Source organism: Arvicanthis niloticus, chromosome 4 (assembly GCF_011762505.2).
Source record: "Arvicanthis niloticus isolate mArvNil1 chromosome 4, mArvNil1.pat.X, whole genome shotgun sequence".
In the NCBI taxonomy this organism is placed as follows: Eukaryota; Metazoa; Chordata; class Mammalia; order Rodentia; family Muridae; genus Arvicanthis; species Arvicanthis niloticus.
Window position 1 is genome coordinate 122,986,912 of NC_047661.1, and position 17,331 is coordinate 123,004,242.

Genomic DNA, 17,331 nt, shown 5'->3' on the forward strand with positions numbered 1-17,331 from the left:
AATGTTATTGGGATACTTAGAGATTTCCTCTACTGGTGATGGGCATTGAATTAAAATATTTCCTAAGGCTGTAAAAATATTCTTGCAATAATTAATATTGCTAAGCAGCTTCATTAAGTGGTACCCATTAAACAAATTTCTAACATTAAATTCTTTCTAAATAAAGTTTTTGGCCAGTTCTCATATTCTGTGTCATATTTTAATATTAACTTGTACTAATCACTATAGGAACGATTAATTGGGACAAAGTCTGAAAGACACGCATGAGCTTTACATGTCTTAGTGTCCAGCGAGCTGATTTATTAAGGTCGGGTATTCTGAGATTTTAGTAGTATGCTGGGAAGGACATGCTTGTTTATGATGAGTGCACACATACTTCAGCTGTGTATTATGTTTATCTCCAGATTCTGGTGAAGTTTCTTGAAGCCTTTGCCTATAATATTTCTCTCTTTGATCTGAGTAATCACCACTGCATAGGTTCTAGAATAACCACCGTACACCAACTTGTAGAGATTACTGACCTTGTAAAAAGTCTCTATACTTTTAGTGATCACCATTTAAATCATATTTTTGAAGGAAGAAGATCTTCTGGATCTTCTGGAACAGTGCGAAATCGACGATGAAAAGCTGATGGGGAAAACCGCCCGGGTCCGAGGACCGAAGGTGAGATGGCGCCCCAAGTCCATGTCATGAGAGCAAGTGATCTCTGTTCTGCATTTCCCTTAATGGTTAGGATGCGTTTTCATAGGAACTTCAGGAACTTTGTGTTCAGTGAAGACAAAACCGGGCAAATGGTGTTACCTCACACTCACAAGCTTTGTCTCATTAGCTTCCTTCAGCGTTTTGGTTCATTCCCAAGTGCTAACAAATGCCTAGAGAGTCAGTTAGGCTGGACTTAGGAGGACTACCTCTATTCTAAGGTCAATGTCAGATTTTTATTATAGTCCCAGATAACTAACAAAGAAGTGGAATTATAGATAAGGTGGATTGTGACATTAGAGGTACATCAATAGGGAGCCCTTCTTCCTGTTCATTTGGTGTCCATACAATGTGAATGTCCACATTCCATGCTAAGCCCAGGCTTAGAGTTTTCACAACCTACTTTAATAAGGGTGCTTTAAGCTCCCGTCTAGCTCATCACCCCCAAGAGGTAAGGGAAAAGACAGGTTAATAGGAAACGGGGGTTGTGGACATGCTTAGAAATAGTTCTTTGGGGGGGCTATTCCAATCTTCATTGTCAGCAGTCCAGCCCACTATCAAAACACCAAACACGAATCAGCAGCGACAGCCCAGTTCACTCAGAAAACACCAAACACGAACCAGCAGTGGCAGTTCGATCTGGAAGAAACAGAGAAGCTTCACTGAGTGGCAAGAAGCCCCTGGAATTTTACGAGAAGTTCTTTTCCGAGTTTTTCTCTACAAAGCCACGAAAAGCAAAGATCAGCAACACTGTACAAGGCAAACCAATTCAAGGCAGTCTTCAGCAGAGACTAGTGAAGCGGATCAAGGCAAACTAATGCAAGAGCTTCGTCACACTGTCCGTGGGGTTATATTTATACTCGCTCTAATCATCACCCGTCCTTTCACGTGTCTGCTTCAGCAAAACATCCTCTCTCCTGTGTCTGCTTCAGCATCATATGACATAACTGAGTCCCCTGGGAAACCAGAAATTTCCATTTCAGTTGAGTGTAATTCTGTTCTCGCTTTTCTTGCCTGTTTCTCCTATTAACTTCCCCTGTCTTCCTAAACATTTTTTTTTACTTTTATTTTCGTATTAAATTTATGTACATGATTTTATGTATCTGTATAAAATGAAGTAACCACAACCAAGAGAAAATGTACAATATTTATCTGAGATTGTCTTAATTCATTTAACATTTGGCTTCTTAATGGCTGGAAATTTTTATTGTGTACATGAAGCACATTTCCTTGTGCATGGCTCTGTTGTTGACACAGCACAGCCATTACTAACTGTGTGGTAATAAGTGTTGCCATCAGGAGTCTCTGCAGAGACTCCTTGAGAGCCTTTCCTTTGCTGACACAGTGACACCGACAGAGTGTTCTTACAAACAGACCCAGTTCTTAGGGAAGAGACGCTGTTATGTAATTAGAAGAGAGGCGCATGTTTACTTAACATCTGTGATGTTGCTTCCACAGTTTAATGTGTGAGATATTCCTCACTAGCAGGGAAGCACAAAGTTGAATTTGAGAAATCATAGACACACGTCTCAGTGTGTACTTCTTACGTTTCAGCATTTGCTGAGCTATCTCTCCATCCACACACACTCACTATTTGTTAGGCTCTGATGCTTTAACACCTGTTCACTAAAACATACAGGTATGCTTTATTAAACATTAAACATACAGGTATGCTTTAATAACCATTCACTAAAACAAAGAAGAAGAAAAAACACTGATGTATTGCAGGACTGATTAGAGACTCCCTAACTAGCCTGCATCATGGCTACTTCGTGTGAACTGGCTTGCACCTCCATGTAGACTTAAGTTTAAGTCTACTTAAACTTCCCCTCAGCCCCCTCTTCCCCACGAGTAATGCTGTTTCAGAGCAGTTGTGACAAGTCATTATTTGTGTGAAGTTGTGTGTACTTTTAAGGTGAGAAGTACATTTTTATCTTTCATCTGTAGCACCTAAGAGTGTCTAGTACATCGCACTTTCCCAAATCTATTTGTAGAAATTGTCTAGTGTGTTCAAAATGTTCTCATTGGCTAGTTGAAGAGGGGCCTAAGTAAAAAACAAGGTGTACGTGGTGAGTATGGAATGTAAATTAGGAAGGCTGCCTGAAGACAGCCTTCTGGACTTGAGGCATTTCCACTGGAAGCAGATTTGCAAAATGATCCTTGCTCACACGGGTGAGGAGGGACATGCAAGGCAGAGCCTTGGAGTTGTGATTCTGTGTTGACTGAGTGTGATGGAGGTGTGGAAGTCTGTGGCATGTTTCAGGAGCAAAAAATAAAAATGATGCAAGGTAATCCTAGTAAAGGGATACCTGTGTAGAGACCTCTGGTACCACAGATTATTCTGAAAGCTGAACATTCCTGTGAAACAGATACGTTTAGATTATCTGAGAAAGTAAATGCCCTTATGAATCATAGCTCCATTGGGGGGAAACATTAGAGGAGTTTTAAAGCTTTGCCTATCCTATAAGTATCTTGCACCAACCGGTTGTACCCCTAGAGTTCCCAAGCTTTACATAGTAGTCATCACTGTATGCCAAAACCAACTTGAGACAGCCCGGGGACATAAACATTGATGGTAAACATTTTACATAAGCAGAAGTTAATGGTGTATTTGTTGAAGTGAAATGAACCAGGCAATTCTTTACTTGTTAATTTCAGCAGAATTTCTAAGTAGCCGAGATCAGCATAATTAATGTAGAAGTGTATTTATAATTTATTTATTTAAGTTTTATCAGGGTGACTAAAGGGACCCAAACTTCTAAAGAGAACTCTCATTTCAGAGAGACAGTGCTTCATGTTGAAGCACTTTACCAAGGTCTTCATTAGTTGAAGAATAATTTGAAATGTTTTTGTGAAATCATCTTTGTATAGGATAATACTGTATTGTATATAGTATGTTACTATATATAGTAAACAATATTTGAGAATTTAAAGAATACTAATGGGCTACACAAAGCATTAGTAAGGTTCTTAAGTTGGTAAGTACACACTTGTTTTATCTATACCTGTATGTACTTTTGTATCTGCCCTGTTTCATAATAAAACTACAAATAACATTATGTAGCACACACAGTTCATGTCATAACTTCATGCCACTTTCAAAATTCTGTCATACATTTGGAGCGCGCCTGGGATTTTAAATTGCCATGACTCCAATTTACTCATTGTTTGAACAGCGTGTTGGTCAAAAAGTCCTGCATGTTTGCATGACCCAGCGCTGCAGTGGCCCCACTTCCTCTATGGTTTTTTAGTAGGGTTGAATAATTATATAGTCAAGGTCGTTGGGAAAGCTTGAAGCTTTGTGCTGCTGGAAGGAGGGCTGATCGTGCCCGTGTTCCTTCTGTGTATGCTAAACGTCTGAAGAGACATCTTTTCTCTAGAGTTCATGTTTGTCAAGGTTGTCAACGTGTTTGACGACTGTGTTGCTGGCAAATGTTTCTGTGCATTTCCACTTGAACATTTTTGGTACCCTGTGAATATTAGAGCATCAGAAGGAGAGCATATGCTTACAGGCAAGTTGGTACCCGGTTATTCACTTCCTTTTCCATTTTGGTTGTATTTCATCCTACACACAGCCGTAACTGTAACATCATCATTCTTTGGCTTGCCCTGTATTCTAGATGCTTCTCGAAATTCCTCTCCCCCTCCATTCTTATCCTACACTGTCACACTGGAGGGGCAGTTTTTTTCCCAACATCCAAGTTTTTTTTTTTCCTTATGACATCCAAGGAATTCATTATGGTGTGCCAAAGCCACTAGTATGCAACTGCAGAACTCTGTCTCAGCAGGAACAGGAGATGTATTATGTGTGTAACAAGCAGCCTTAAAACAACTGAGTTACAGAGCTGTCTGGTTCTCCATTATGTATACTTTCTCTTTCTGAAGTTAGGCCATCTCATCTCTCTCCTTGCCCCTCAGCCTGGTGTCTTTAGAAGCATCTATCATGAAGAGTGGAAGCAGGTTGGTTCTCTGAGTAATACTAAGGCGCGATAGATCATCAGATCTGTGCAGAGTCTCTCTTCTGCACTCTGTCCCTCTTTCAAAAACTTCACACCACAGTGATTTTCATATGTCACGTTGTAGGATGTCACCTTGATGATTAAAAAAAAAAACAAAAAACAAAAAACTGTGACAGCTCCACTGTGGTTAGACTGCATTGAAGTTAGAAATTTCCTACGAAGGGTCACAAGTCATCCGAAACAAATTTAGAAAGTGGATAATTCACACACACACACACACACACACACACACACGCACACACGCACACACACACACACACCCTGGGTCCAATTCCAAGGAAAATAAATAGATGAATAAATATCAATAGTGAACTTGCCATATGAGTAATGCTTCACTTCCTGGACGTTACCCGAGTGAATAGGTTCTTGGGCTGTGTGTTAGTGAGTGCATGGTGTTCTAACGATTCTCTTGTTTCTGCTTTCTTAGTCCTCTTGTCCTGCTTGCCTCTCTTTTCCCCTCTCCACCTCCCACTCACTTTTTATTGGGTAAGGCTTGATGCCTAGTCTCTCTTGGGCAGAGTAAAGAAAGCTGATTGTGTTTAGGATATTTATATATTTTTATATTAAACATCTCCTCCCACTTTGTTAATTTTAATCACAGAAACTTGCTATTGTTTATTGCAGTCATGTAGAAACAACCTTGCCCTCATCAGGACCGAGCCATAGTATGCTAAGCCAGGCTCACAGCTAGCGCGTGCTCTACTGGCTGAAAAGCACCAAGCAGTAGAGAGGGTTCTCCATCTTCACTAACAAGGAGGGAACACGGGCGGGTGGGGGTGAGGTTTAAAAACAGTGAGTGTGCGGTGGGATTCTAATCAGACCCGTCCCTCTGTTTCAGCCCCTGTGCTGCATGCCGGAGTGTGCAGAGGTCATGAAGAGGCAGAAGTATTATGGGAGCAGTGACAGCAGCTACGACAGCAGCGGCAGCAGCAGCAACTCAGAACTGGACGAGAGCGAAAAAGAGATGTGTCAGAAGAGACTAGATCAAGTCCCATATAGCCTTAAGCACACCGGTCACGGCAAGCTAATCCAACAATCCAGTAAGTCAATCTCTCCTCCTACGTTGCTAGAGGAAGAACTAGTAGAGGAAGAACTATAGAATTGAAACTCTTGAACTCAATAAAAAGTCCTTGGGCCAAAAGAAGCATTGTCCTGTGTGAGGAGACCTGTGTTCTCTCCCCGGTCTTTCCCTAGCCAGAGCTGGGTCCATCCCTCAACCCCTTTCAACTTCTGCAAGGAGGAAGTGGATTGAATTGAGGACCCTTCCTTCCATGCCCCATAGTGTGTTTGTTAAGTGGTGGCGTGGGCTTTGTGGATGTGCCATAAGGCTTTATGTGGAATGTGTTCTCTTTTAAGCCCACGTCGTGTTTGACTCAGTTTCTACCTCTCACCTACCTTGTTTGGTACCATGACTTAGTTTTAAACCTTTCTCCCGGCATTTGACTTGATATGTTTGTGAGCCCCAGAACTGGGAAGTAGTTGACATTTTGCTCCCTGTAGCTTTCATGCTGGGCCAGCATTTTAATCAGAACTTTGGCTGCATCACAGGTATTTAGGAAAGCAACCAAAACGCTTCTTCCATCTCGTCCCCTTCAGCCATCTTCATCCTCTCTCTTTTCCTTTCTTTCCTTCCTTCCTTCAATGCCAATGGCCATGATCCAACCTCTGATTTGCCACCCACCCTTAAGTATCCAAGCCAATATCCCCATTTTTTCCAAGACTTTTCTCGAAAACCCTCTTCTTGCTGCTACCTCTGAACTAGGACTGTCTTAAGACCCGTGTCACATGGCCTTTTGCACAGCACATAGTGTCTCAGGGGACCACCAGATTCTTCAGCTCAGCAGTGTAGTGAACAGGGCTGGAGCTTTTGCAGGGCTCATCTCCAGCAGTGGTTAGCATATGTGGATCCTGGTAATGTGTTTTAAAACTGGCCTGTGGGGCTTGTAGTAAAGTACCCAAGGAACGAAGAACTAATAAAAAGGACTCAGAGAAACAACCTTTTGTTTTTTTTCTAAACATTCCATCAAGATACATGCCCCCACTGCTCCTGTCATGGCAGGTTCCTGTATTTAGCAGGGAGTCCACCTTATTGATTGATCTTCCCAAGCACCAGCGATCGATAGCTCTAACACTCCTCTTCCTTTTCTGAAAGATTTTGTAAAGGTGCCTCTGGATAAATATGGCTTGATTTTTATTTTGGAAGCTGACATTTTTATGTCCAAATTTTGCTGGGTTTTAGATCCCTTGCCTGTCAGCTAATGTGGCTATTATTTAATAGCATGAACTGATACGGGTTATGGATCAGAAGGAAAAGGATCCTGAGAGTTTTCCAGCTCTGAGATTGTTCTATGCTCTGAGACCAAGACATTAAAGAATCAAGATCAGAGTGTAGCATAGTGAAGTGGAATGCAGAATTTAAACAGGAATTTATTTTAGGTCAACCTAGTTCAATTACATATTTATTTCACTGTTATATCTTTAGGTGGGGGTTTATAACAGGGTTTTACTTTGTTTTGTATTCTCTCTCCAGAAGCCCCATAGCCACAAATCCTCCATAAATTAATGACCAAGGGCAAAATCTAGATCATGAGTAACACTTTCTTGTGTAGATGGTGGACTTAGGATATTGTTAAAAATCTCACAAAACAACATAAAACACTTTTTTCTCTCACATCATTTATAGGTGGAAGTCACAACCGTTTCCTAATCTACTCAGAACCACCGGCGTATCTAACTACTTTAGTTTTCTTGTCTGAATTTCCAGGTATGTAGGTGATAAGGGAGAAACTAAGGTGACAGAGACAATAATATTTTCTTTCTACCCCACAATCAGGTTCTCATTAGTCAATCCTTACCTAAGGCCTGTAAAGACCTACAGTGTAGCTGGGAGAAAATGGTTTAGAATTCATCCTACTTTTCTTCTTCTTCTTCTTCTTCTTCTTCTTCTTCTTCTTCTTCTTCTTCTTCTTCTTCTTCGTCTTCTTCTTCTTCTTCTTCTCTTCTCCTTCTCCTTCTCCTTCTCCTTCTCCTTCTCCTTCTCCTTCTCCTTCTCCTTCTCCTTCTCCTTCTCCTTCTCCTTCTCCTTCTCCTTCTCCTTCTTCTTCTTCCCTTTGTATTACTGTTATATGTTAAATACATGACCTTCATAACTAATATCTTTTAAAGGTAGACTGACCAGTGACATGTTTCTATATAGTGTGCTGCTAAAAAGTGCTGTGCGTCACAGGTATGGAAGGAAACTAAGACTTGCAAGAGAAGTCTTTTGTTTTGTTTTTAAACAGCATCTTCTAAAACTTGAATGAGTGTATATTTTTATGCTCCTCAGAACATAAAGAAACAATACTACATTTACCACACTCTCATAGTATCTTGTAGTGTGCCTCTAAATCTACCATTTATTTCCATCAAACTTCCTTTATGAAGTTTTGAGTTCTTTCCAACAGCTGATGAAGAGAGACCTTTGGGTATGCAACCCAGCTTCTTGTGAGTTTTATTAATTTATTTAACTAATGAAGGTTGATATATTCTCTGAGCAGAGAACAAACCCAGGATAGAGGATCTACAGGAAAAATGAGCTGACGAAAAGATTAAAATGCTGGTGGAGTTGAGCATTTCTCTTTTTTCCAGGTTTGGAGTCACAGCTTACCAGGGATGCTGCTTCTCTTTCATTCAGTGTTCCCAGAATGCACAAGGGCAAATACATGATGGTTTCCTTAGATATTTATTTTGATAACAGCTCTGTTCTTTGACTTCATTTTTTTCTTCACTTAAATCGTCTGCTATTGAAATTTGTTTTTGTGTGTATGTGTGTCTGTGTGTGTCTATGTGTATATGTGTGTGTGTGTAAAACTTATCAGTTATGCTGCAGCTCTTTTATTAGTCAATTATGTTTACTTAGAGTAACCTTCATATTGTTCTGTTTTGTGACTCCCACCAGAATCCCTGAATTTGTCCATTATCTGTTTACCCTGGCCACTGTCTGTTCTTTCCTCTCTCCTGTGATACTTACTGTGAAATGATTAATTTCTGACTGACACAGAGACTCAAATAGCCAGTTTTAACCCAAGGTTAGTAGATCGCATTGTAGACTTATAGAGAAATGGAAACTTTTAGCAATCAAATGGTGAGGACTTGAGGTGTTGGCTGACCCTGGCCACCATCTTGCTGTGGGACTTTGGGAAGGCCCTTCTGATATTCTAGACAATAGGAATCCCTTTTCCTGGCTAGGTAGATGGGTCAGTGGGTGAAATGCTTGCTGTACAAGTATGAGGGGCCTAGGTTCAAATTCCTATAACTTAGATGATGCTGGCTGCAGAAGCATGTCTGTAATTCCTGTGTTCCTATGGCAAGGCTGTAGATGAAGACAGGGGAGTCCCTGTACTCTGGGGGGGGGGGGCAAGTAGTGTTGCATCTATAGCAGTAAATGATGAACAATGAGAAGACTTTGTCTCAAACAAGTCTGAAGATGAGGACTGAAAACTGAAGTTGTCATCTGAACTCAACACATGTGCCTTGGCATGTGTGTTCCTGCATTTACACACATGAACACACACATACACAGACACAGACACACACACAAACACACACTCTGACTGTCAGGTTTCTATAAGGGTGACATCAAGGAGCAGGACCTATGTGCTCATGGGTGTTCGCCTCTTTCTTTCTGGTTCTCTAACACCACACTTGGAGAACTTAGCACTGAAGTCTTGTTTACAGTGTTTTCCCCAGCAAAACTGTTCTTCACACACCAGAACTTCTCTTCTTTCGATGGTGTCTAGGCCTGACCTTTGTCACCCAGACATCACCCGGTCTAATCATTAGTCTGCAGAGACCTACTAGGGAGAAAAGTGTACTAACAGCACCACTTCTCCATCATCGATAGATTCCATGAGGCGTTCGGTCAGCTGCCCTCGGTCCATCTCTGCTCACTTACCTTCCAGAGGGGATGTGCGCCCCTTTTCTTCTCAACAAGTGATACCATTAGCACGACCAACGTCAGCGTCTCGGTCACATTCCTTAAACCGTGCTTCCTCTTACGTGAGACACCTGCCTCAGAGTAACGACGCCAGCTCTGCCAACACTCTGGTGGTAAGCTCTCGATTGGTTGTACCCTTCCAAGGTTACAGAACACTGTACTCAAAAAGCAGGTGGAGAGGGGACCAGCCGAGAGGATGAGGAGAGGGGCCCCCACACCTTCTGTAATTCAGTCATGACCTTGGGAAACTGCATTGTTCATGTACAGGAGAGGCAAGCTCCACCATATCACAGAGCTCAAGGTTGGAGAGAGAGAAGCATGGCCTTCTTTTCTATCTCCTGATGCAGGAGGGTAACGGTGTTGATAATCATTTCCTGATGCAGGAAGGTGATGTTGTTGTTCATAAGCATTTTTGTAAACACATGTTTCTTTTTCTTGTAATATCTTTTTTTTTGTTTGTTTGTTTTTTGTTTGTTTTGTTTTTTCGAGACAGGGTTTCTCTGTATAGCCCTGGCTGTCCTGGAACTCACTCTGTAGACCAGGCTGGCCTCGAACTTAGAAATCCGCCTGCCTCTGCCTCCCAAGTGCTGGGATTAAAGGTGTGGGCCACCACCTCCCGGCCTTCTTGTAATATCTTAATCTTCTATAGAAACAAGCACATTTAGTGTATGGAAAATACTTCTGAAGACTCTAGATTAATAGTTTAAAAACTGGTAAATTCTACTTTTCGAGCCGCCTATGTATGATGCTGTTTGGAATGCTTTCTGCATATTAAATTAACATGGCATATCCCCTTTTCAGCATAAACTAGAGATATTTACAACTGAGAAAGTCAGTGGTTCTACTATATTTTGCTGGAGCTAGAAAAGAGATTTACATAAAGTCCCTATTTCATTAACATTAACAAATTTTAAGAATGAGTCTCTCCAATATTTCTCAGGAAACATAAGTGAATTCATTCTTTTCATAATGATGACTGATCTTATTATCCAGTTTAAGAATTGGTGGCAAATGAAACAGATTAAGAAATCCCTTTAAATTACACATATGTGATGTTTATATCTTGAGCAACATAAAATACAACCAGGAGAAAATATAAAAAGACATTCTTACAAATAATAACCATTATCCACTTTAAAAATTAACAGTGCATCCCTTTTACCTAGAACTATCTTTCACATTATACTGGTACAGTGGAATAAGACCCCCTCCATGTATCTATATTCTTTCAAATTTAAGAATGAGTCTTTGCGGCAATTGAAAACAAAGGAGCAGGAAGACGACCTCACCAGTCAGACCCTGTTTGTCCTCAAGGACATGAGGATCCGCTTTCCGGGGAAGTCAGATGCAGAGTCGGAGCTGCTGATAGAAGATGTGAGTATGTGTGTGATATCCAGGAACATCTGTCTACTCCTCTGAGAGCATTAAAATGTATTACCTGGGACAGGGGCGATGGATCTGTTGGTAAAGCACTTGCTGGGCTAGCATGAGGTCTTGAGTTGAATCTTTAGAACTTACATAAAGATCTGGCATGGTGGCCGCAGCTGTCACCTTAGCACTGGAAAGGCAGAGAAAAGAAGACTCCTGGGGTTTCACAGCAGCTACTCCAGGGTACCTGGTGAGCCCCAGTGAAAAGACACCAAGCCTGACCTCTGACCTCCACAGGCATGCATGCAATGCATGTGCGCACACATAAACACCAGCATACATGTGCACTGTACACATATGTACATGCACACATGACTCCTATACCTCTACACACACAAAAATGTATTTTCCGGTCAAATTGTACTTAATTAAATAGGAAGTGTAATTGATGTTACTTTTTGCCCCCAGAAACTTTATAAAGTAGAAGAATTCATTTTAGTTATTAGGAACACTTTGTCATATAATAAGGCTTACAAGTGAGAATAATTAGCATCAAATAATAACTGCTCTTCATGATCAAAGAAATATGAGGATAAACTCTTCTATTTAAAAATTGACTAAGTCGAAGAGCTTAAGATGAAAAGAGACAGGATGGAAATAGCGCCCTGGTAGAAAATGTCAAGAAGAGTTACAGGTGATGCCTGGAAAATCACGTTTTTGAAACAGCCTGGATGAGTTATTTTCACGTCTGCCACCTAGTGGAGCATTTGGAAATGGCAGAAGTTCAGCCGCTCCAGTCAGGACTCGCTCCTAGCTTAGAAAGAAATCCAAGGTCACTAAAACTGTTTTAAGGAAGAACATTTCTTCACTCAAGGTTTCTCTTCTCCATCCAACATGCCTTATAAGTGCCCATTCCTAGATCATTCATTGGCGACAGAACATTTAGCGGTGGGATAGGTGGGTTGTGATTTTTTTTCCTCCAGAAGACAAGGCACCATCTAGTGGTCATATGTAGTATAAGAACCAAAGCTTGCCCTATGTAGAATAAGAACCAAAGCTTGCCCTAGGTCCTTTTACTGTTCACCTGGCTTTATAAAGCAAGTGCTTAGAAATAACAAAACAAGAAAAAGAGTTCTTGCTGCAAAAATCCATAACAGCATCGTATTTTTGTTATTAGAGAATTACCGTTATGCAATCAAGTCTTTTGAATTTTGTGCTGATAAGTTTTTTTTTTTTTTTTTTTTTTTTCAAAAGTTAAAGTCATATATTGTTTGTCAGGGAGCTTGCTATAGCAAAAGAAAATTTAGATTGAGTATAAGGCATTGTGATAGATATGTTTTAAAACTTTAAGTTACATTTTTTATTTAGTATGTTTATGTGTGTGGGTCCCAGGGATTGAACGAAGGTTGCACTTGGCAGCAAACACTTTGCCCAGTGAGCTTTGGAAGGCTGGAAGTTTTTACTTATTTTGATAATGTTTATTTCTAAGAAAAGCCAGTAACTTTGCAGCAGATGCATCATCTTTTTCTGTCCTTTATGATCTGATATTTTCATTTTGAATTTATTTTATTTGTATGATTATTTTGCCTTCATGTATGTTTGTACATCACGTATGTGCCCACTGTTCAGAGGTCAAAGAAGACATCACACTCCCTAGAACAGGAGTCACAGACAGTTATGTGTGGCCAAGTGGGTGCTTGGAATTGAACCCGGGTCCCTTACAAGAGGAATGAATGCTCTTACTATCACTGCGGTCCCATTAAGGTCTGCTATTTTTAATTAGAAAACTAGAGAGTGGAATTAGTATATGTAGCTAATGTGTTTCTTCGGTAAAGAATATTGTTAGGCTTATACAATTAATGAAACATAATTAATAGTTAATGGCAGCCATTAGATCCTTTGCTGTATGTCTGCTGTGTTCCAGACTTAAATGTTCGCTACAGTATACATTATACTAGAGTATATATTGAGGAATTCTGTGGATATACAGGTAATACAAAATAAGGGGCTAGTAGAACTCCAATTGAATATAGGCTGACTTTTAATGTATTGTTCAATATTTTATTACTCTGTGGGTAACACAGCCCTGTGAATAAAGATAGAAAATCTATGTGTTGGAGTTTTACCTAAAAATGTGTGTATCTAAGAATTTCTAACTGAGTGATATTACTCTAACTGAAGAGAACGAAAAGGGCTCAGATTTAGAGTACCCGGCTTGTCTAAATCCTTGCAGGTATCTTTTTATGAATGGTAGAATTTTTATTATAAGTAATCTCAGAGTGCCTTCGCTGCACAAATGGATATAATAAGTGCTAACACGTCCATTTACTACTTTCGGTGAGCAGTCTAGATTAAATTTATTAACTTCTCTCCCTCAACAGATCATGGATAACTGGAAGCATTATAAAACAAAAGTGGCTTCATATTGGCTCATAAAGCTGGACTCTGTAAAACAACGGAAAGTGAGTGGCACTGGGAATAACTTTTTAATGTATTTATTAAGCTAAAATGTTGATTCAAGTTCATAACAAGTTTATATGTGAACATTTATTTGCTTGTGTCTTCAACAAATACCGTGCACCTATTATGTGTTAGACAAGGTTTAAGATTCTGAGGATAAAAAGTGGATTGAAGACAAAATAGTTTAGTTGTGCAGATACCTGTGAATTGGTGTGTCAGCAGATATCTGTGAGTAGTGTGTCAGCAAATAGATACCTGTGAATGAGTGTGTCAGCAGGTATCTGTGAGTAGTGTGTCAGCAGATATCTATGAATCAGTGTGTCTGTCAGCAGATATCTGTGAATGAGTGTGTCAGCAGATATCTGTGAGTAGTGTGTCAGCAGATAGATACCTGTGAATGAGTGTGTCGGCAGCTATCTGAGAGTAGTGTGTCAGCAAATAGATACCTGTGAATGAGTGTGTGTCAACAGATATCTCTAAGTAGTGTGTTAGCAGATATCTATGAATGAGTGTGTCAGCAGACATCTGTGAATTAGTGTCAGCAGATATCTTTGAGTAGTGTGTCAGCAGATATCTTTGAGTAGTGTGTCAGCAGATATCTGTGAGTAGTGTGTCAGCAGATATCTGTGAATAACTGTGTCAGCAGAGTCGGGAGCAGAAACAAAGGTCATGAAGTGAACATTAGTTTGATGTGCATATGGACTTATTAATCTATATACATGATAATTTTTTGTTGGAAAAGTAAGTGATACAATAGTTATAAGAGATAAATTTGATGGTGGGTCAGGGCTCAGATGGTGACTTTACGGGGTATGAGAAGAAAGGGTTTTATTTTAGTGGATGAGATGCCACTGGGAAACTTTTATAGTCTGACTAGTAACTTTAAAGGACTCACAACTACTGGAGGGGACTAGAATTGAGGAGAGAGAACGTGGCACAGAGTAGAAAGTGGTGAGATGGTTTCTAGGGTAACTGAGGTGAGAAGCAGGGAGTGGTTAGCTAGGGTGCAGGGGAATGCTTGGATTCTGTAGGTTTGTTATCATTCTTTTGTTGTGTTGGTTTAAAAAAATATTTTTAGGGACTGGAGAAGTAGCTCAATAGTTAAATAGCATTGGTTGCTCTTCCACACGTCCCAGATTCTATTCCAAGCACCTACATGGAGGCTTCTAACCTCCAGTTCCAGGAGATACATGTTTTCTTATGGTCTCCAAGGGCACTGCCTGCACACAGTGTACAAACATGCATACAAGTAAAACACCCATACACATAAAAAATGCTTCTTTTACTTTACGTGCATATATGTATACATCTGCATGTATATTTTTTGTACCTCTGCATTTAGGACCCCAGAGAGGTCAGAAGAGGTGTCTTATCCCCTGAAATTGAAGTTACAGGCACATGGGAACCTCCATGTGGGTCCTCTGCGAGGCCAAGTGCTCTGAACCACTGAGCCATCTCTCCAGCCTCCTGTTTTGTTGTGCGTTGGTGTTGCATACGATATGTTGATGTACTGATTAGCTATCCAAGTGATGATAGTGAGTGTTTTTGATGTTCATAGGGGTTTGAGAGCAGAGCTGAGGTTGGGTGTGTAGTCTGTAAGGTATTTCAAGGAAGAGGTCTGGACAGGACTATGTAGAAAGTTTGTAAGAGAAGATTGGAGTTTCTGGGACTCTGTGAGCTCAGGGACTCTCCTCCGGGTAGGAATGGGAAGGTGGGAGGATTCTCTGAAGAGGACTGAGAAGAGACAAGTGGTACCCAGTGGCAACAGCAGGGCTTGGGTGTCCCTGAAGCCACATGAAGTTATCTCAGCAACAGACTGATATCCTGTGCTGGAAGTTGCTGCTAGGGGCTAAGCATCAATCAACCTGTCTGTTGTTTTGGGCAAACATAGAGGTTAGTGGTGACCACAGTCAAATTCTGAGGAGTCAGAGGGAACAAAATGTAACTGGAGGGAACTCAATTAGTGAGTCTCAAAGAGGAAAAAGCTGTAGCTGTTGCAGACACTTTTCAGAGAGCTGGGGGAAGAGTCTAAAGGAAACAGTGGTAGTGAGGAGAGAGGTGTGGGTTAGTAAGGATCCCCCCCCCCCTTTCTGCCTTAATGATGAAGACTCTTTTCATTTGTGTGTGGATGACAATAATCTGGAACAAGGACTGGCGAGTAGGGGCAGTACAAAGTTCTTCAGCAAATGGAGGTCCTGTCCATCCAAGAGCAGTTATTATAACCAGAGAGGTGAGGAAGGGCCCCAGAATGTGACAGAACTGAGATGTGAGGAAAGAACAAAGGGCACGTAACAGCTGCTAAGGTGCGTGGGAGGGCAGGAGGCTTGTCTTCTGTGCTGGTCTGCTTTTCAGGAGCTAGTACTATTTCAGTAGATCTAGGAAAGTTAAGACGAATTAACATTTGGCTATTCTATGACTTGTTGATAGATCAGATGAAATTTGACATTGATGAAGTTATGACCTTTTTGTTTGTTTGTTTGTTTGTTTGTTTTTGTTGTTGTTTTTCTTTGTTTTTGAGACAGGGTTTTTCTGTGTAGCCCTGACTGTCCTGGAACTCACTCTGTAGACCAGGCTGGCTTTGAACTCAGAAATCCACCTGCCTCTGCCTCCCAAGTGCTGGGATTAAAGGCGTGGGCCACCACTGCCCAGCAAAGTCATGACCTTTATCTGACTAAACTGATCTGAACGGTTGTCCATCAGCTCATGTGTTGTCCTGCCATGGACAGAGGCAGCATCTCCATTGAGGAGCATGTGTCAGAGATGTCAACAGAGGTAGACATTAACCACGTGACGAGCCGAGGGTGCGCAGTTGCCCAGCCACCGAGCAACTTCTCCACCATTATGGACCATAAGCGATAAACTTCCTTCTATGAGTGCCTTTGGGTCGTGGTATTTTATCACAGCAACAAAAAGTAACTAATGCAGTGATGCTCAAACAATTGGTTATTTTCGAAGAAAATACAGGGAGCTTACCTCTTCTCATACACAAAGTAAGTTCCACGTAGGTTACAGTTTGGTACATAATTTAGGGAAGAATTCAGGCAAAGGAAATGCAGAAAGGAAGATGAATGTAATTGTAGATTGGGGAAACACCATCTTTAAAAAGACCAAGAGAGCTTAAAGGGGAAGCTTGAAAGAAAGAATGCTAAGAGATCGTTCAAAGTCAGGTGTAGGTGCTGGTTCTTCCCTGTAATCCCGGACGCTGCAAGAAGCCGAGGCAGGAAGACTGATGGTAGTTCCAGCTTAGCCTGGGCTACACTATGAAAACACATCTAAACAAACAAACAAACAAACAAACAAAAACTCCAAACCCAAACAAATGTAAAGAAAAACTTAAGAATGGCAGAAGACACCTTAAAGCAAGTTAAAGGCAGAATGGATGTGGGGGTGTTGAGCAGGTAAGGAACTGAGCTGAGTAGGCAGGGGTGGGGGTTTGAGTCACTGGGCTTTTGAGCAGGCAAGGGGGCTGTTGAGCACATGGGGGCGTGTTGGGGAAGACTGATATTTAGTGCCCAGGACATGAAAAGTAACAGAGGTAAACCAATCACTCACAGCAGTCAGTCAACAAAAGACAAACCAGTCTGCAAACACCGACAAGTAGTGTGGCATAAAAAGGACGATTCACTAGATCTTCAAATAGCCAATTAGCATGCAAATAGATCCCTGGCCTCGCTACTGATGAGGCAACAGCAAGCAAAAACTATCGTATTGGCAAAAATCCATAAGATGGATAATTCTCACTGGTGGGCCTAGCATGGCTCAGAGGGTCTTTGCTCCGCCATCAGACAGGGAGAGCATTGGTCTAACTCT

At 41.0% G+C, this 17,331-nt stretch overlaps 1 protein-coding gene across 5 annotated transcripts in view; it reads left to right on the forward strand.

Moving 5' to 3' along the window:
- The window catches only part of Ttll7 (tubulin tyrosine ligase like 7), a 124,339-nt gene that overhangs the window by 70,626 nt on the left and 36,382 nt on the right, over positions 1–17,331 (forward strand). For all 5 annotated transcript variants that reach the window (XM_076933356.1, XM_034500155.2, XM_076933354.1 and 2 more), the window contains 5 exons: positions 577–663; positions 5,557–5,758; positions 9,601–9,806; positions 10,933–11,067; positions 13,443–13,523. In XM_076933356.1, coding sequence (XP_076789471.1) covers positions 577–663; positions 5,557–5,758; positions 9,601–9,806; positions 10,933–11,067; positions 13,443–13,523 — 711 coding nt within the window. The remainder of the gene's footprint in view (positions 1–576; positions 664–5,556; positions 5,759–9,600; positions 9,807–10,932; positions 11,068–13,442; positions 13,524–17,331) is intronic.